The 20,518-nt window shown below is 41.7% G+C and overlaps 2 protein-coding genes across 2 annotated transcripts; both read right to left on the bottom strand.

The window, feature by feature from the left end:
- Positions 1-112: 112 nt before the first annotated feature.
- On the bottom strand, positions 113-1,033 carry LOC134662686 (uncharacterized; the record flags this gene model as incomplete). The annotated part of the gene is made up of 1 exon (XM_063518958.1): positions 113-1,033. A coding segment is annotated over one exon (882 nt), but the record flags the coding sequence as incomplete, so codon positions are not given.
- Positions 1,034-1,831: 798 nt separating this feature from the next.
- Positions 1,832-20,516, bottom strand: LOC134662837 (small ribosomal subunit protein mS39). Its single transcript, XM_063519160.1, has 15 exons — positions 20,391-20,516; positions 20,127-20,306; positions 19,422-19,650; positions 18,168-18,391; positions 17,909-18,005; positions 17,043-17,204; positions 14,318-14,492; positions 13,816-13,946; positions 13,049-13,167; positions 12,239-12,323; positions 10,804-10,945; positions 8,530-8,638; positions 7,664-7,862; positions 5,749-5,924; positions 1,832-1,973 (listed from the first exon to the last, which is right to left on the bottom strand). The coding sequence occupies exons 1-15, from the start codon at positions 20,414-20,416 to the stop codon at positions 1,883-1,885; spliced, it is 2,145 nt and encodes a 714-aa protein (XP_063375230.1). The 5' UTR covers positions 20,417-20,516; the 3' UTR covers positions 1,832-1,882.
- Between the last annotated feature and the right edge of the window lie 2 nt (positions 20,517-20,518).

Here is a 20,518-nt window from a genome sequence, read left to right as displayed (position 1 = left end):
AATAAAACAAGTTAACAAAGATCTAGTTTTATTTATTACAATATAACACATTTTATTTCTATGAACAGATAACATAATCTGTCAATGGCAGGGCCTGGACAAGAGTCCAGTAACAAAATAATACACAGTTGTATACCTATACTATACCTATTTAAAATGGCTTTTTGATATCATTATCGAGTTCTGTTACGAAATTATTGAACCGCGGTCTTCGGTAAGCAGCTCGTGAGCTTTCAACGAACTGATCCTCATTGTACCTTTCCAACGTGATGCAGAACTGATTGGAAAACACGGTGCAGCGCACGGCGCGCTCGCCCGGCACCGGCCGCGACGGGCAGAAGTACGCCGCCTTCGCCGGACTCTGGTCTTGGGTCACTGTAAACTTATAGTTCTTACACAAAGGCCTCGGGCGAAGTGCTGGCTTATTCTCGAATTCAACATCATGGCGAGTATCGATTCTCCTGTTGCTTTCAATGTAAAAATCTTTCGCTTGAGTAGTATTCGCTATGGGACACTTGTATTTGTCAGGCGCAGAGCACGCTCGCGTGTAACCGTTGAAGATTGTGGTCCCCGAACACTTGAATTTGATGCCTTGGAAACGATTCTTGTTAGGGATGCATAGGATGTAGCCTTTACACCCCGGTACGTTGGGGTCGGCGATCCTTTCGTGTCTGTGGCAGCGTATCGTCTTACCGAAAGACGGTTCGATGTAGTTGTTAGTGTTTTCACAAACATCGCTGGAGTCTTCGTTGCATATTGTGTCCGGGGGGCAGAGAAACGACGGCCCGAACAGATTTAGGCCCTCGCACAGTCTCAGTTTCGCTTGCCCTTCGCACGTGAACCCGTATGGGCCGCAGTCGAAATGCCTATTATTTAAAAACGGGTTATCTACTCTTCTAGAATCGCTCGTTGCGCTGAAAATCTGAAAACAAACACAACCTTGATCTAGATGTCGAACACAATAACATGTAAAATTAAGGACGAATGCGATGTCAATGGGTAACCTGGTTTCACTAGTGTGAATTCCCCACTTTCAAAAAGTCGTACAAGCGGGTTTAGATAACGATACTAGGATGGAAGTTGAGTGCTCATGTTTACTTTTAGAATAGATACAGGAGTTACAGAACCTGTTTATACAAGATTTTCTATTATGTCAGAGGAGTGAATATGTGGGTTATACTGAACAACTTTTAACAAAAACAACCTGAAAATGCTACTTTAAATAATTAGGAATTATAAAAAAAATCGACTTACCACAACCAGCGCAAATATAACGCACACTTTTGATTTAAACATTTTATGAGAAATAAAAACACAGTAGGTATATGCCGCTTTAGCGTTCAGAGCGCAACTAACGGTCGCAAACTCACCAGCTTTCTTGAAAACTCTTCAATGGGTGTCAATTAGCACTGTTAGCGCACAAAGGGAAATGGGTCCGTGTCAGTGGCGCGGTCACCGCTCATTGTTATACTTCCGAAACTTGACAACAAACACACACTTTCATGTAAGCGTTTGAAAGTGAGTCTTATGTGAAGGTAATAATAATATTTTTTTGCGGTTTTGGTAAACTAGGCGACTCCAAATAGTTTTTCAAGGGTAATAAGTGAGTTTTTAGAGATCGGTTTAGGTTTTAACTTTGTGAATATTATCATACTAATATTTTTAGAGTGATTAGTTGATCATGTTCGCAGATAGACAAGTATATGGATAAAAAAGTTTGTCAATCGTGTGTTTTTAGAGGTATAATTTTATTATTAGTTTACTATAATTTGTATATTTCCTCATATCTATTGTCTCTAGATTTTTGCTAAAGGTAAAATAAAAGATAGTGTAATCTATATATTTTATTAAATAAACTACTTAATTATACCTTAATGAGTGGTTATTCGTCGTCGGAGGAAGAGTCGCTGCTGTCCGAGCTGGAGCTCGACCTCGACGCGTCCCTCTCTCTCATAGGTGTTCCAGTCTTAGCCCTGAAATTACGACCCTGATTACTTAAGCCTTTATAAAGCAGATGGAATATTTCCGACATGATTTTGAACTTTTTTTCAAAGTGATACGGTTCAATTTCGCATATTTTCTGACATTCTTATGCCTTATAAAGAACTTTGGAATTGTTTCGGCACTTGGGGAGCCTGGCATCCGCTCGGCTACCTTATCGTCTCAGCAAGTATGTGCATAATTGCATATGCACTAGTTTGTATGAAAGCGACCGCCATCCAGCCCAGAGAAACTAAGGCTTATTGGAACTAGTCCGTTTTTAGGGTTCCGTAGCCAAATGGCAAAAAAACGGAACCCTTATAGATTCGTCATGTCTGTCTGTCTGTCTGTCTGTCCGTCTGTCTGTCCGTCTGTATGTCACAGCCACTTTTCTCCGAAACTATAAGAACTATACTGTTGAAACTTGGTAAGTAGATGTATTCTGTGAACCGCATTAAGATTTTCACACAAAAATAGAAAAAAAAACAATAGATTTTTGGGGTTCCCCATACTTTGAACTGAAACTCAAAAATTTTTTTTTCATCAAACCCATACGTGTGGGGTATCTATGGATAGGTCTTCAAAAATGATATTGAGGTTTCTAATATCATTTTTTTCTAAACTGAATAGTTTGCGCGAGAGACGCTTCCAAAGTGGTAAAATGTGTGTCCCCCCCCCCCTGTAACTTCTAAAATAAGAGAATGATAAAACTAAAAAAAATATATGATGTACATTACCATGTAAACTTCCACCGAAAATTGGTTTGAACGAGATCTAGTAAGTAGTTTTTTTTATACGTCATAAATCGCCTAAATACGGAACCCTTCATGGGCGAGTCCGACTCGTACTTGGCCGCTTTTTATTTCTTAGCGATGTTTTCCTTCACCGTAGATATCAAATGATATCTCGTACGTATGTCAGTTTCAAGAAACTCATTGATACAAGTCGGGGCTGACCCGCGAGTCCCGCGACATTCGGTTTGGAAGCGGCACGCTTATCATTAGGCCACCAACCCTTGTTCAACCAATTTCACCAATGGCCGGCGTGGCTCACTTCGCGATTTCGTCGCGTCACTTCAAGTACCTACAAGTACATGCGGCCCACACCAATTTTGGTGTCTAGCCATAGTAGTTGCCGCGCACCGCTACGGAACGGACGGCTCGCGCTTGCGCCACCTAGCACTCATATCTGTCGTAATAGACGCGTTTTGATAGAATCACTAAATATGTAGTATAAAACAAAAGTCGCTTCCCGGTGTCTGTCTATATGTATGCTTATAACTTTAAAACTACGCAACGGATTTTGATGCGGTTTTTAGGCTTCCGTAGCCAAATGGCAAAAAACGGAACCCTTATAGATTCGTCATGTCTGTCTGTCTGTCTGTCCGTCTGTCCGTCTGTCTGTCCGTCCGTATGTCACAGCCACTTTTCTCCGAAACTATAAGAACTATACTGTTGAAACTTGGTAAGTAGATGTATTCTGTAAACCGCATTAAGATTTTCACACAAAAATAGAAAAAAAAACAATAAATTTTTGGGGTTCCCCATACTTCGAACTGCAACTCAAAAAAATTTTTTTCATCAAACCCATACGTGTGGGGTATCTAGGGATAGGTCTTCAAAAATGATATTGAGGTTTCTAATATCATTTTTTTCTAAACTGAATAGTTTGCGCGAGAGACACTTCCAAAGTGGTAAAATGTGTGTCCCCCCTAGATATGAGCGCCGCGCCGGCGCGCCGCCGCCGCCGACAAAATTTTCGCGCCGCCGCCGCCGACGTTGCGCTATCGGCGTGGCATCGGCGTGACCTTGGTAGTTACTACTACTTTCAGAATCAGATAATATATTTTTAATCGAGTTTAGATCATTAACGGCGCCACTTCGAATAGTTTATAGGCATTGAAAAGGTATTGTAGGCCCATATAATTCAAAAATATCGAAGGCAAATGCAAACTTATCTGTCTAGTAACCGCGCTACTAGTCTTGGGGAAACGAAATTATTAAATATCAATTTTAACATCAATATGCTTGTAATAAACATACTGATTACCTTCCAGTTTTATTGTGGAACGTTCCACATTACAATTTATAGATTGTATATATACACTAGACATGTCAATCACAATGAAAAAATTTACTGTGATCAACTCTGGCTAACGTGAGACTCGAACCCACATCTTTGGATTACCGATCCAATGCATAACTAATTTTGCCAGCTAACCATCCGTCATTTACCGCGAATTTAACCATTGCAAGCATGGTTAAACGTCTTTAAAAGGTATAAAATGGGGTTAATTTTGAGATTTTAAGCGTTTTCACGTCCAAATGTCCGGGCCGTTGGCTTCACACGGAAGGGCGTCGGAATCGGGTCTCAATTAAACTTGGCCACTGTTGAAATTTCAAGTTTTGCTCTCTCGCAGCTCAATGCTCCAGGCGTTCAGCCGTCAGCCAAGCTTACACTTGGCGTTCGATTCTTAGCTGTATGCTTACTTGCAGCTCATCCTCTGGCCTCGCATTGGGAGGCGTCGAAATCAAGTCTTCGGTGTTATATGAAGCTCGGCATTGGGCCTTACTTTTTGACATAAATCGGTTTTGTTTGGTCGATATTGGTTAATGACGGAGCTCGTTTTTTTTTTTACTGTCGACAAGACGTTTCCCTGATACAGTCAATCCGCAATTTTTAACTTAATACAAAAGATAAGGGCCTCGCTAAGATCTTCCGGCCAAAGCCTCGCCATGATTAAGACCGCCTCTGATGCCGCGCGATACCGCTTATCCACAGTTTATACGATATCAATTTTTTTCGTACCATTATTCAATAAATTATCCTTGAAAATAAAAAATGCATTTATTTCGTAACTTTCTTACAGCAAAAACATGTTTTTTCGGTAAAATTTTGGTTTGAATTCTTTTTTCATTAATCGAAGGTATTTCAAGGCCACGCCGCCGATTCGCCGCCGCCGCCGACCAATTTTGACCGGCGCGCCGCCGCCGGCTATATGCCTATCGGCGCTCATATCTAGTCCCCCCCCTGTAACTTCTAAAATAAGAGAATGATAAAACTAAAAAAAATATATGATGTACATTACCATGTAAACTTCCACCGAAAATTGGTTTGAACGAGATCTAGTAAGTAGTTTTTTTTTTATACGTCATAAATCGCCTAAATACGGAACCCTTCATGGGCGAGTCCGACTCGCACTTGGCCGCTTTTTTAAAATAGAGTGATTGAGGAAGGCTTTTGTATAATTGTTAACCCGTGCGAAGCCGGCGCGGGTCGCTAAAGTCTATTTTAGCCTACCGAATAAAAAATAGACTTTAGTAAATAATAATTTATTGTGTGCCAATAGTCGGATACGGGTTAAGTATATTAAGAGGTACTCACAGATGGTAGGCTTCAGCGGCGACTGCGGCGGAGGGGTGCAACGCGGCCAGGCCCTCAGGGTTCTGCAGCAGCAGCACCACGTCCTCCTGCGGCCGGTTCAGCATCACGGCCAACGCCTCCACCGACGCCGGGGCCGCCTCTTCGAACCCGCACTCGGCGAGGTATGTCACCGCCGTCTATGAGGTACTCACAGATGGTAGGCTTCAGCGGCGACCGCGGCGGAGGGGTGCAGCGCGGCCAGGCCCTCAGGGTTCTGCAGCAGCTGCACCACGTCCTCTTGCGGCCGGTTCAGCATCACGGCCAGCGCCTCCACCGACGCCGGGGCCGCCTCTTCGAACCCGCACTCGGCGAGGTATGTCACCGCCGTGTGTAAGAGGTACTCACAGATGGTAGGCTTCAGCGGCGACTGCGGCGGAGGGGTGCAGCGCGGCCAGACCCTCAGGGTTCTGCAGCAGCAGCACCACGTCCTCCTGCGGCCGGTTCAGCATCACGGCCAGCGCCTCCACCGACGCCGGGGCCGCCTCTTCGAACCCGCACTCGGCGAGGTATGTCACCGCCGTCTATAAGTTGCACTAGTTATAGTCTAAACCAATTTTGTTAGTAATAGTAGAACAAAAAAAGAAACTGTCTAATCCCTCTTTTTGGGGTTATATGACTAGCATAAAAAAAAAAACAGTATTTAATGACACTCTCTGGATGCCACTTTCGAAAGATGACATCAACAAAGTCGCTTCCCGCTGTCTGTCCCTATGTATGCTTAGATCTTTAATACTACGCAACAGATTTTGATGCGGTTTTTTTTAAATAGATAGAGTGATTTAAGAGGAAGGTTTATGTATAATTTGTTAACCCGTGCGAAGCCGGGGCGGGTCGCTAGTTTCCAATCGTCACCCAAGTCACATCGGGTCGCGCGGGGACGCCGGGCGCCTCCTCGCGCCGTAAGCTGTCCAGCGTGTCCAGCACCACGTCCCACATCGGGTCCGACTTGTCCGGCTCGTGCGACCACATAGTATAATGTTACTCACAGCAGCAACCGCCGGTTTCCCGACAGCGGCAGCCTTCTTGGCGGTCTCGGCGAAGATCTCGGGGCGCGCGGGGACGCCGGGCGCCTCCTCGCGCCGTAAGCTGTCCAGCGTGTCCAGCACCACGTCCCACATCGGGTCCGACTTGTCCGGCACGTGCGACCACATGGTATAATGTTACTCACAGCAGCAACCGCCGGTTTCCCGACAGCGGCAGCCTTCTTGGCGGTCTCGGCGAAGATCTCGGGGCGCGCGGGGACGCCGGGCGCCTCCTCGCGCCGTAAGCTGTCCAGCGTGTCCAGCACCACGTCCCACATCGTGTCCGACTTGTCCGGCACGTGCGACCACATGGTATAATGTTACTCACAGCAGCAACCGCCGGTTTCCCGACAGCGGCAGCCTTCTTGGCGGTCTCGGCGAAGATCTCGGGGCGCGCGGGGACGCCGGGCGCCTCCTCGCGCCGTAAGCTGTCCAGCGTGTCCAGCACCACGTCCTACATCGGGTCCGACTTGTCCGGCACGTGCGACCACATGGTATAATGTTACTCACAGCAGCAACCGCCGGTTTCCCGACAGCGGCAGCCTTCTTGGCGGTCTCGGCGAAGATCTCGGGGCGCGCGGGGACGCCGGGCGCCTCCTCGCGCCGTAAGCTGTCCAGCGTGTCCAGCACCACGTCCTACATCGGGTCCGACTTGTCCGGCACGTGCGACCACATGGTATAATGTTACTCACAGCAGCAACCGCCGGTTTCCCGACAGCGGCAGCCTTCTTGGCGGTCTCGGCGAAGATCTCGGGGCGCGCGGGGACGCCGGGCGCCTCCTCGCGCCGTAAGCTGTCCAGCGTGTCCAGCACCACGTCCTACATCGGGTCCGACTTGTCCGGCACGTGCGACCACATGGTATAATGTTACTCACAGCAGCAACCGCCGGTTTCCCGACAGCGGCAGCCTTCTTGGCGGTCTCGGCGAAGATCTCGGGGCGCGCGGGGACGCCGGGCGCCTCCTCGCGCCGTAAGCTGTCCAGCGTGTCCAGCACCACGTCCTACATCGGGTCCGACTTGTCCGGCACGTGCGACCACATGGTATAATGTTACTCACAGCAGCAACCGCCGGTTTCCCGACAGCGGCAGCCTTCTTGGCGGTCTCGGCGAAGATCTCGGGGCGCGCGGGGACGCCGGGCGCCTCCTCGCGCCGTAAGCTGTCCAGCGTGTCCAGCACCACGTCCCACATCGGGTCCGACTTGTCCGGCACGTGCGACCACATGGTATAATGTTACTCACAGCAGCAACCGCCGGTTTCCCGACAGCGGCAGCCTTCTTGGCGGTCTCGGCGAAGATCTCGGGGCGCGCGGGGACGCCGGGCGCCTCCTCGCGCCGTAAGCTGTCCAGCGTGTCCAGCACCACGTCCCACATCGGGTCCGACTTGTCCGGCACGTCCGAGCACATCTCGATGATGTTGCTGAGCGCTGTCGCTGACAGCCTGCGGGAAACGGAGATAAGTGTAACCAACAGTTTTTGTTTGAATCAATGAAAGTGACAAAAAAAAATCTACTATATTCTCTTTCAAAAGACAATTTATTTCATTTTTTAGGGTTCCATACCTCAAAAGGAAAAACGGAACTCTTATAGGATCACTCGTGAGTCTTAAAATTTATTAAAATTTTGAAAATAATACTCAAAATAGTTCTTTACCTATAGATGACAGGAAAACCTATTAAAAATGTGCAGTGAAGCGTGAGTCGGACTTAATAGACGGAACCCTTGGAATGCGAGTCCGACTCGCTCTTGACCGGTTTTTTGAGTTAAAACAATTTTATTGAGTTAGTCATACACTGTGTCAATCCGTTGGTTAACGTTTTGTTCTTCAAATTCGTCAATGCAACGCTACTATTTAAAAGGTATGCCCCAGACCCAGCGCGTGTAAAGTCTGTTTAAGAGGGGCTAAACTCAAAATTGTAGATTTTATATTGAAATGTTACATCTTTTTACAAACGCAAATTTTCATGAAAAAATTTACCTACACGGAAAAAGGGGTGTAAATATCCCTTTTTTTACACGACTGCCTAAAAAACGAATGTATTGTTTTCATTTGATTTTCGTAAATGGCTTGTAACGTAACACGGATTATTTCCCCTATTTTGACTCACTTCTGTACAGGCGAGCGCATCTCCCGGCTTTCCTGCTGCTCTTCAGCCAGCTTGCCGAATTTGATCACGTCCGCTGCCGCCGCTCGCATCTGCGCCTTCACCTCGTCTTCTAAACATGTAATATAGCTGGTCAAACCAATTTGTCAGTAAATACGAACAAAAAAACTATACTCATCCTTTTCTTTTAGGTGCTAGTACTAGTGTAAGACAAAGATATTATGATTCTCTCTGTCTATGTTTGAAATGAGACAGTCCTTTGACCACTTTGACACACTATATATACTTTATTATACAGTAACGGCGTTATTCATAAACGTCTGCTAAGTTAATCAGCTGGTGATCATCGTTTGTCCATTTCTATGGCATAACGACAGATAGGGACAAACGACGATCATCAACTGATTAAGGTAGTAGCCGTTTATGAATAACGCCATAGAGTCAGACCGAGAAAAGTCTGCAGCGATTTTGATAGCCCACGCAGTGCAAGTGTCATTTTAAACGTCAAACTTCTATGAATTTATGACGTGTAAATAACACTTGCAGTGCGTGGGCTATCAAAATCGCTGCAGACTTTTCTTGGTCTAACTCTATCAGTTTTCATAGTTATTATTATAATCGGCTGAACGAAGCGAGTTTTATGTGGTGCACTGTCATGGGGGAAGCAACGCTAGGCAGTGAAGAAACAACAAGGTATTTTCCTACTACATAGTCAAATCAGTTTCTTTTTTAGAACTGTCAAAATGATTTGCTAGTATGGAATTTATATGAAACATTACATCGTGACGTTCACTGTCTATTCATCTACTTTTTATATTTCTATCTGCTATCTATGGTTTTCTAATAATTATCTGTTGCTTTATTTCAAGCATGGTGTGAAATAATTTATTTTAAATACAGTCATATACCCTATTAGTTGACCGAGCGAATGCGAAGGTCTCCGTTTCAGCTTCGGCAAATATGCTTTCACATGTCCGGCTGTTTTTCTGTACACGTCGCATTTCTCAATCGATTCTCGTGAAATTTGGTTAGCAGGTTCGATGACTGAGTTTTTGTTGTCGATTCCGTTTTTTTTTTCTAGAGTAAGACCAAAGAAAGTCTGCAGCGCAATAATTTGACAGCGAATTAAAAAACTATATATGGCAATGTTTTTTAGCAGTCAGTAAACGCCATTCACTATGGTATGTGTTTGTCAAAATCGTTTAAATATTCGTTGTGTTTTGTGATGAACGGAAAAAACATGGTGAAACCTTACAAAACCGGCGTGCGGTAGTTATTTTTCCGCATGACGAATAATTTTACACTAGTAAATAATCAGAACGAGGCGATTCAAGCTCAAAAACGACAATGTTTACAAAATTTGGAGTTGATGACGGGTAAGTGGACTGATACATCTTAATACTTACCTACTTGCACCATATGTAGATAATATAATATAGGTTTAGACTAAGGTTTCACAGCAAATTGAACACATCTAATAGGTATAGGCATACTTACCTTATGAACTTCCTCTAACATTTCGAGAAACTCATTGGTACTAGCCGGGTTTCGAGCTAGAACCCACAACCTCCATGCTTATGCTCACGGCATGGGTACCTGCTAGTTAAAGCTTAAATTTATATTTAATATAACGTTTATTGTTTTAATGGTATTTCGTTTTTCCAAAAACCGTAGTTCGCAAACTGCGGGCAATTTTTCTGTCAATCTACCTACGCCTTAATGGGAGTAAAAGAGAAAGATGCCCGCAATTTGCGAACTTCGGTGTTCGCGGTACAATAATTTTGATGAAGCCAAATGTCACAGTCCCCCAACCTACATATTAATTAAAAAAAAAATGGTAAAATATGGTAGAAATTTCACAAGTATCAAGACTATATAATCCATTTTCTGTGGTGTTGTCACATACCGATGTTTAAAAACTACTTTTAATCTAGCGCTGCAGACTTTCTTTGGTCTTACTCTAACTGGCTCCGCCACGGGGGTCTACAGCTCACAGAGTCAACTAGTATTAGCACAGATTATATAATAGTTCTTACGAACAGATACTTATCTCTCGAAGAAAACGCAAACGGTAGGTGTTTTGATACCTACACAAAAATACAATGGAGTGACCTTCAACGTGAAAGTCGTAAAAATACGACGCGGTGACGTGCATGCGTGAGCGCGTGTGGCAACCAACTGGCTGGTCTGGCTTTTGTACCGCCGGCGGGACGAGATTCGTAGGCATAAATCCGAGCTCGCGCGGAGAGTTCCATATGCCTGGTATTAGTATGTTACCCTGGTAGTGGTAGCAGTTGGCCATGGCGTCCAGCAGACGCTCGACTAGGCTGGCGCGCTTGGCCAGCCCGAACACCACGAGCTGCGACCACACGCGCGCCAGCCGCGCGCCCGCGCCACCCACCTCCAGCGTTTTTATTATCTGTTCACAAATTACAACGGTTTAATATAGGGACTCCTTATGCAATAATATTATATACAATGATATTATATAACCATAGATAGGTTATACTCATACTTGAGGAACACAAAAAATACTTCCATACTTATTTATTTCTGTGCCTACGAAGAAATCTGTTATTTTTGATTAATTTTCTCATTCCATCCATCTTTGTCACACTCGTTGTTAAACATAAGGTCGTCTCTTTCTCTTACGGTGTGCGGGAGCTCGTTAGCACGTGCACATTTCTCGCTTGTCCAGCCGCGTCTAAAGGCAACTTGTCCAATTTGTCACAAGTTAAGCGCTTCAATTTTGGCACGCCTATAACCTATCTTGAGTTATAAATCATTGATTATATATAGTCTGTCAAGCTGGATACGTCAGTAGTAATGTAAAGCAAACTTAAGTATGGTATCCCTAGGAAACGAACAAAACATGAACCTAGTATTTTAACTGGACCAGGCATGAGGGGTGGGGGGAAATGACCGAATGGGATAGTCTTATGTATCTTTCAGTAGGACTAGTAGGAGTAACAGTGAAAGCGCTATTATTGTTTGTCCTTGTCATAGTCTCACATTTTATTCCCCACCATAAATTAGTATGGATTATGGTGGGCAACAAATAAATTCGACCAATCATAGTATTGCATTGCGTATGTTTTGTCCCTTACGGAGGCACGCGTATACCACTTCTATAGGGTTCTACCTTCTATGGAACAAAAGCAGCAATGTCGTCGAACAACGATGAAATGTAAACAAAACAGTCCCACAGATAAGATATAAATGACACGCGATTTCCGAACAATTCAAACGTAGTGTTGCTAACCCGCGTTATTTCAAATTTGCCGCCTTTTTCTACTGACATGATTTGCTTGACCAACTATAACTAATAGATAGTTGTACTTTGTACTCATACATGAGGAGCACAAAGATACTTCCATATTTATTTTATTTCCTACGAATGAATGTATTTTTGTTAATTAATTTGAGCATACCATTAATCTTCGTTACACTTGTTGTTGAACATAAGGTTGTCTCTTTCTCTTTCGGTGTGCGGGAGCTTACTAGCACGTGCACAGTTCTAGCTTGCCTAGGCGCTAAACGCTAAAGAGCAACTGTACAATTTGTACAATTTAAGCACCTCAATTTTGGAATGCTTGTAACCTATCTGGACTTATAATATCATTGCCTTTATATATAACCTATCTATAGTTGTATAATATCACTGTTAAAACACATGATAAAATAAGACAAACACACATATTTCTAAACCAACCTCTTCCATAACGGACGGCTCTGGGACGTAGACGTTAGGAACTAACGTGTCTAGTAACGCCGTTGTTCTCTCGAATGGTGCGTGTCTGAGAAAAGGAACATGTTTTAGAAAATTATTAACCAGTAAAACCTAAACAAATCCACAGAAACAGGTTGTAGTCGATGAATTAATTTACATATGTACAGTGGACCAAGAAAGTGGTCTACCAGTTTTGACTTTTTGACAAAAATTTCTGCGAGATCCAACGATCGCTAAGGTTAACTTTTCTAACGGAGTTTAAAGTAAATCTACCTTGTTGTCTCATGACGTTCAAACGAACCTCAACCGTAGGGTGGTAGACCGCATTTTTGGCCGACTGTACCACAGAATAAGTAACATTACTATCGTACAGAAAGGACACTTCCTACCAAACCGAAGATTGACAGCGATTCAGGGTCGAATCAAGATATCCCTTTCTAACAAGGCACTATCCCTTTCGCCTATTTAGGGTTGTCAAACTTCAAGCCATTATCTTATCTGTGGTCGTGCACGCAAAAGGACGTCAAGGTGTGTCAACCCTAATAATTGCTCGGAGCAATGCTGAACCGAACGGAGCCGAGTTTGCCCAAAGTCAGGAGTACACCTCCCCACTGTATGTAATAATAATAATTATAACATGCACTTATAATATTATTAACAATAGGTATTGCAACATTTCCTGTTATAAAAAAAAGAGAAAATGCGACCTTAAACTGAGAGAAAATAACATAAGCGGCAGTAAGGTCCTATTTATCGGACACCGACACACCAGACATGTTGTGACATGTTTACCTGCAGGCTACGGTGACGAAGTGTCTGTAGTAAATGCTCTCTTTGTAAGCGTCGCCGACCAATTTATAGTTGTCTCCCTTCATCAGCAGAGCGTGTACTCTCTCTGCCATATTTATGTCCTAGAATAAATTGTATAATTAATTTAATAATTAAGAAATATCTTGTGATAGGCAGATGCGCGTTTTCAGGGGGAGGCTACGTGTAGATACGCGCATCTGCCTATCACATCTTTAAACCGAATATTATATAATCTACTTTACTTTTCACAACCTTTTAGGCATTTAACTAGGCCTGTAGTTAGTCATGTTACTTTTGGTCAAAGTTGGAAGCGAAATTAGATCCAATTTCTTACATTTGAATGGGTTCATGTATTTGAAAGACTGGTGACAATGCGATATTGACATCGGGATGATCTGATGATGGGGTGTATTCCCATTTGTCCCGCCCGCTGGACACAGATGGAAATAGGTGAAACATATAAATCATTCTCATTTGTCTCCGATGTATGGCGGCGGTCACGAGGGGCCAGGGAGGACAAATGGGAATACACCGATGATGCATGGTGACCGACGGTCGTCATAGCGACTAGGCGATAAAATAAAACTACGGAAGCACGTTGAGTTTGAATTAATTAAAATCGTTTCAATGAGTAGTAGATGACTTTCGAAAGATAAGTACAGGCGGCGATATGCTTGTCTCCAAACTGACATTTATGTTAAAATATACTTAATATTGATTTGTCGATTTTACTTAGATTTTAGATGTACCTGTAAGTGATCGTTGCACACGCCCATAGCCGTTATGAAGAAATTAGTATCTGCGGTTTCTTTGGCATCTAAACTATCCCTCTTTTCCAAATCATTTAGAATCAGCGACAATATATCTGTGCGAGGCCCACCTGTAAACAATATATGTCTTTTACTTTAAGGCTCGCCCATTCGAACAAACATTTTTAGGTATGGGCCACCGTTTACGAGGTTATTTAAGAGAAAGTATAAAAAGGGATCTGTAAATTCCAAAATCTGTAAATGTCAGTATAGTTTGTCAAAGGACTGTCTCATTTCAAACATAGAGATAATCATACTATCTTTGTCTTACACTAGTACTAGCACCCAAAAGAAAAGGATGAGTATAGTTTTCTTGGTTCTTATTTACTGACAAATTGATTTGACCAACTATAGACATTAATTAAAAAGGTAGGTCTTCTATGATGATTCTATTCTATGTTCAATTAAAAAAAACACTATGTATAGTGGTGATAATTCTTACGTTCTTTACAAAACAGGCACAGCAGATAATAGTAGGCCGACAAGCCGGGCTGGATGTCCAGTTTCTGGAACTCTGCGATGACCTGAAGCGCGAGGTGCTGCAGCGCCCGACCCGCGCCCCACGCGGAGATGGACCGCAGGCAGGAGCTCAGGGTCTGCTGGTTTGGGGATATACCCTGCACGACAATAATGGGTAAATCAACTATTTCTTAGACTTATATCGACCGGGATATAAACCGTGATTGCCTTTTGTATTGTCGCGGGTATCTTCAGTTACCCGTGAACAAGATGCATGTAACTGCGTCGAAATATCGGGAGCTCGCAAACAGTACAAAAGGTAATCACGGTTCATATCCCGGTCGATATAAGTCTAGTGGAACTAACCGTGAATCATTAGTCATAAGGTATTATAACATAATTATACAGGGTGTCCCAAGAAGTAGTGATACACTGAAGCTGGGAGGTAGAGGACCTAGAGGGCTATCTGAATCACCCCCATGTATGTTCCGCGATTTTTCGTATTTTCGGAGTTATGATTTTTTTTAATTTTTCACCTATCGCCGAGTACGATGAGATTTTTATTTATGGTGACGTGAATTATTGCGGTAGATGCTTGATTTTTTTTGTGTGCTAAGCTGATAGATAGGCCAATTCAGTATGGTAACCATGGACCTAGAATATTACGGACGGACTGTCACCTAAGACAAACTGTGACACTGCAATGGCGGACGGTTTGAATGTGTGCGTGTAGACGAGTGTTACCATTTAACACAAATTCTCCCCTAATGGTGAAACAATTATTTTTAATATCGTCCTTGTTTTCAAATAAAAAAATTAGGACAGTTTTACCGTAGACAATAAAAAAGGTGTGTACGTATCTGATTTTATAGGTCTTGAAAATGCGCAATATTGCACAATTACTTTGTGCAAACATTATTTTCAATACCTAATGATATTTAGCATCGTAATGAAATCAGTTCGTCATGTTTTTTAATTTATACATTTAACTTGAAACATATCTGGTTTTCAACAAAAAAATTATAATACATAACAAACAAACGTTAAGTATCGCTCCTTAGTATCGGGAAATTACCATACCGACCTAGTTTGAAATGCATAATCAATAATTTAACCATTTACCTAAATGATCTCTTAATACATAATGATTTAATAAAAAGGGTATCAATTACCCTACTTTCGGGAAATTACCCTATTCATGTTACTGGTCACACTCCTGTTTTGCAGTTTGATAATTTATAAACAACAAATTATCGTGATTTTACGTACTAATTGATAAACTTAAGTATGAAAAGTTATTCCGTGACTTTTTTTCTTTCGATCGGTACAATTCTAGCAGGATTTAGCTACGCATGCCGGCATATTTTATATTTTTCTTCGACATGTTTACTTCAATGACGTTTCGATTCATCTGACGGCAAACTGGTGGATGTAGGCTGTCAATGTGTGTGTGTGTCACGCGTAAATACTTAGAAACTGGTGGATGTTGGAATCACAGTTGTGTTGTAAGCGAAACTCTGTCCGTAATATTATAGGTTCATGATGGTAACATTTACTATCGTTAGATCTTTGAATGGAATTAAAAAAAAAAATAATGCCAAGAAAGATAAAATTACCCAGTATGTTCACAACTTTAAGGGCGCTTAAAAAAATAAAACATACTGGGTAATTTTATCTTTTTTGGCATTAAATTTTTTTTAATTCCATTCAAAGATCTAACGATAGTAAATGTTACCATACTGAATTGGCCTATCTATTAGCTTAGCACACATAAAAAATCAAGCATCTACCGCAATAATTCACGTCACCATAAATAAAAATCTCATCGTACTCGGCGATAGGTGAAAAATTAAAAAAAATCATAACTCCGAAAATACGAAAAATCGCGGAACATACATGGGGGTGATTCAGATAGCCCTCTAGGTCCTCTACCTCCCAGCTTCAGTATATCACTACTTCTTGGGACACCCTGTATATAGTAGGTATTTAGAATGTAGATATTTTACTTCGCTCGAAAGTTACGTTTTTTTTCTGTTTATTTCTCACTGCACCCACATGGACGCTTTTCTGTTTCGCCCTATGGTTGACTGGTAGAGAATGCCTATAACGGCATTAAGTCCGCCTGTTGTACTTTTTGTTTGTGCAATAAAGTTTAAAAATAAATAAATAAATCATTCAAAATTGCAACTATTTCTTGTCATTTGTTTTGTTGCTCGCTCCGGGTTACTTATTAAACTCTGTTTTTTAATGAGTGCCATGCCACCCATTTAAATTAACAATGATTTTTATGTGGTATTTATTTATTGATTTTTTTCCATTAAGTTCTTACTGTATTTATCGTCTCCTGGAAGTTCTGGATGACAGAATTTTTTATCATAGTGATGTGCAATACTAGTAAGTGATATAGCCATGGCCTAAATAAATTGTCGAGAAAAGTCAATAGCGACATCGAAAATTCTGTGAATCTGCTTTCATATGACACGCGCAAGTACAGTTTGGATGCGCTTCGCACTTTGTCGAAACGAGGCGGGCGCCATTTTGATGACGTCACTACGCGGGAAACTTTTTTCCCTGCATTTTTGGGGGTTCAATAACATGTTAAAAGTTGTTAAATAGCTCTTGGATGCTTACGGCTCCAGAAATATAAAACTATAGATGCATTTATGTGCTATATGATTAAATTCATTAGTTAGGTGACATAGTGTTACCTGCTCAGCCATTTGCCTCAGCAGATCTTTCAGAGCGTCCATTCGGAGAGCAGCGCCCTCTTTGAGGAATCCGATACAACTCAACAAGGAGTTGAACACCTCCGTCGAAAGTGGGATGCCTTTCTCTAGCGCTTCTTGATATAACATGTGAGCTCTTTCGGCCTACGGAAGAAAATATTAGTTGTTATTTACATACACAGCATACAAAACATATATGTAAATAGATGTCAGAATGTGTGAAAAACAAGCATGGCATCTCTGAGCTATGTCATGTTTGATAACTAATTCTCATCTTCCGGGTTCTGATAGAAGCTCCTCAGTTAAATGAAATTCTAAACCTTAATAGCATGATAGTATAGAGGTCAAGTTCCTGCCAAAAACATCTCAACATGTAAAATCGAAAAAGAAAACTGTACTGGGCTATAACCGCGAAAATCGAAGTTCGCAAATTGCGGGCATTTTTCTCCGTCACTCTAATTACGCCTTCATTGGAGTAAAAGAGAAAGATCCCCGCAATTTGCGAATTTCGGTTTTCGCGGTAGCCCCTCGAATCACATATGAATATAATGTACGTTGTAATAGTACTAATAGACGTACGTACCGAACGACATGGTGTAGTCCGAGGCATGTTCGATCGCGTGGAAGGCGGTTTGCTGTACGTCTGATAAGGACGCAGATATGGGTGAAAGCGCGGAAGAAATATGTGAACCTGACGCAAGTGGCGGTTCGGTACGAAGTACGAACGTCTATTAGTATTTTAAAGCACGCAATAGTGCCTGCGCTAGAGTGATCTATATAAACATATTACAATTGTTTTATAATTGTCATGAATTATCGTTACAAGACTTACAAGTATGAAGGATTACCTGATAGTATTTCGCCATGCCTTGAATGATAGCACAATATGCCTCTGGGCTTTTGGGTTCCATTGATGTAAAAATTTTGTCGGCCAGGCCACCCAATCTATGGTGAAACAAATAGGATATAGTATTGGTATCTTTTTTCATATCCAAAGAATAAATTTATTAGGTAACATACAGCAAAAAATATTGTTGTATACAAGCAAGTGTAGGAGTGATGTGCACTTCCAATGGGTGCCACTCTGGCAACACATTTCTTACTTACCTCCAAGTGGCGGCCTGTCGTTCTCTGGCATTTGCCGAGAACCACCGCTCTTCTAACCACTCAGTAGAATCCAGCTCCTTCTCGTTACAAAAGCAAAGCAACTGCAAGAAGTCCAGTTTTAGCTCCTCATTCACTGCTTCTGATCCCCCAAGCAATTGGAACACTTTCACAGAATCTTCTAAAAGAGCATTGCTTATTGTGTATCTTAAATCTTCTTCTGTTACCTGTAAGTTCATAAAGATCTATTAGTAATTAAACTTGGTCAACCAGATCTTGACAGTAGAAAAAGGCGGCAAATTTGAAAAATGTAGGCGCGAAGGGATATCGTCCCATAGAACATTTGAATTTCGCGCCTTTTTTTACTGACAAGATTTGGTTGACCAGCTATAGGTGATAAACTGGGAGTTAATGGGTAGAATTAGGGCTGATATTCAACTGGATTTCTAGGTTTCATCTGTCCATTTAACCTCAGTTTGAGAGGGAGGAGAGCTCTAAGTCAGGATTTTATAAAACATATGGGGAAAAGCCACACACTTTTTGTGTAAGGGGTATTGCTACAATTTTTTTTAAATGAAAATGATTTTCTATGTCATACCATCCAACACATTGGTTTTGTGCAATAATTATATTTACCTTATTATCATATTTTACACACAAAGTAAGAAACGAAGATATAAGAAAGAGAACCAAACTCACAGATTCCCTTCAACATGCACTGAGACTAAAATGGAAATGGGCAGGCCACATTGCTGGATTTAATGATAAAAGATGGACACTTAAAACAACAACATGGTCAGGGCCTATAGCACAAGGAAAAAGGAAACCAGGCAAGCCACGAAGGCGTTGGGCAGAAGACATTCATAAGGTCGCAGGTGCAAGCTGGATGGAGTCGGCCAAAGACCGAGTAAAATGGCATGGGTTGGAGGAGGCTTTTACCCAAACGGGGTCCATATAAAACTAATTCATGTCAAATAATATACATAAAACTGTTAAAATTATGGAATAAATAAAGCTTTAATAATAATATTATCATATTTTATTATTTGTAAAGCAGGCAGGCATATTTGTTGTCATAAAACTCATAATTTACAACATTTTTAGAATCACAGTTGTTATTAAACTCAAATAGAAATACATTTTGTTGCTCACATACATGTATAATTATGTTTTGTTAGCTTGGAAGTGTAGATAAAAACTTACGCTTCTATTTATTGATTCCTACATGATAAACAATTCTTTTAATTAATATAATACCTTGATCTCATCTGTGTAAATGGGTTTTGGCGCAAAGGCCTCTATTCTCGGATCAGCATTGAAGTATGGAGTGGTCATCTTGCCCGGGGGGTCCCACTGGCGAGTGGAAAACAGGTCTGAGTGCTGGTCCCTGATCCATGCGGCTGCTTTACGGCCAGCTTCCGCTGACAGTGCATAGGCTCGCTTACGGTAGTTTGACAGTGGGATGAGGTAAGGGTCATCATGGTACCTGATTAAATATTACATTGTATATCGTTCCATATGCAAATATTTGTAAATTAGTAAGCATTTATGAAGGGCTTTAATGTTACCCATGTACTGAATTATTGAACAACAGTGTTTGTCAAAGTCTTAGTATAAAAGTTTTTAAAATTTGTAAACAGAATTAGTGAATCTGTTTACATTGTATATTTGCCACAACTTAATAGTGGTGGCATTCAAGGGTATAACCATCATAAAACCTTATTGGAATATATGAATGTTTATATTACACATGTCCTTGAATATCAAAAGGTAGGTAAACAATCATTCACAGGCATTTCGTTTAATTTTGGTAAGGGCATTTGCTATTTGATCGTTTTATAGTTAGTTTTAAATATAAATTGTCACAATACAAGCCTTACTGTGTTACTAGTTTGATCTGAGTAAGATTGTCACATAACAATATTTATTTATAAATTGAAAGTTTTATATATAATAACTTACTTGTAATGAGCGGCTGTGGGGTCTGGTCCAACAGTAGCTGCTAAGGCCTGTAGAATGTCAGTAGGGCCTCTGGGAACACGAGGCGGAGGCGATATCCCGTCATTAGAGGTAGTCTGCGGTGCCCGCTGACCTTCCGCCACCGACGAATAACGGCACAAGCACGCTAACTTTGACCATTGCCTGAAAATGTTCATTCAAAAACATATAAATATACAGTCAATCCATAACCTATAAATGAAAAAGGAATTAGAATATGAGACAAACCTTTGCAGGATTATGTTTGAGTACATTTTGCGTCGATAAAAGTGATTTATTTATACGTTGTTATTACGAGCACTTGAATTATATTAATTTTAACCTCCGTAGATATTCTTTTGAGTAAGTCATAACAT

The sequence above is a fragment of the Cydia amplana genome, chromosome 3, assembly GCF_948474715.1.
Source record: "Cydia amplana chromosome 3, ilCydAmpl1.1, whole genome shotgun sequence".
Taxonomy (NCBI): domain Eukaryota; kingdom Metazoa; phylum Arthropoda; class Insecta; order Lepidoptera; family Tortricidae; genus Cydia; species Cydia amplana.
Note: the sequence above shows the minus strand (reverse complement) of the source record. Positions and strands in the feature narration are given on the sequence as shown.

Bases quoted from the DNA above. Each gene is read 5' to 3' on its own strand.
- LOC134662837 (XM_063519160.1), bottom strand. From the start codon at position 20,416: ATGTACTCAAACATAATCCTGCAAAG. The intron at 13,947-14,317 runs GTAAGAATTATC...TATTGTTTACAG, and splicing joins GTGCCTGTTTTGTAAAGAAC to GTGGGCCTCGCACAGATATA. The intron at 13,168-13,815 runs GTACATCTAAAA...AATTTATTCTAG, and splicing joins TGTGCAACGATCACTTACAG to GACATAAATATGGCAGAGAG.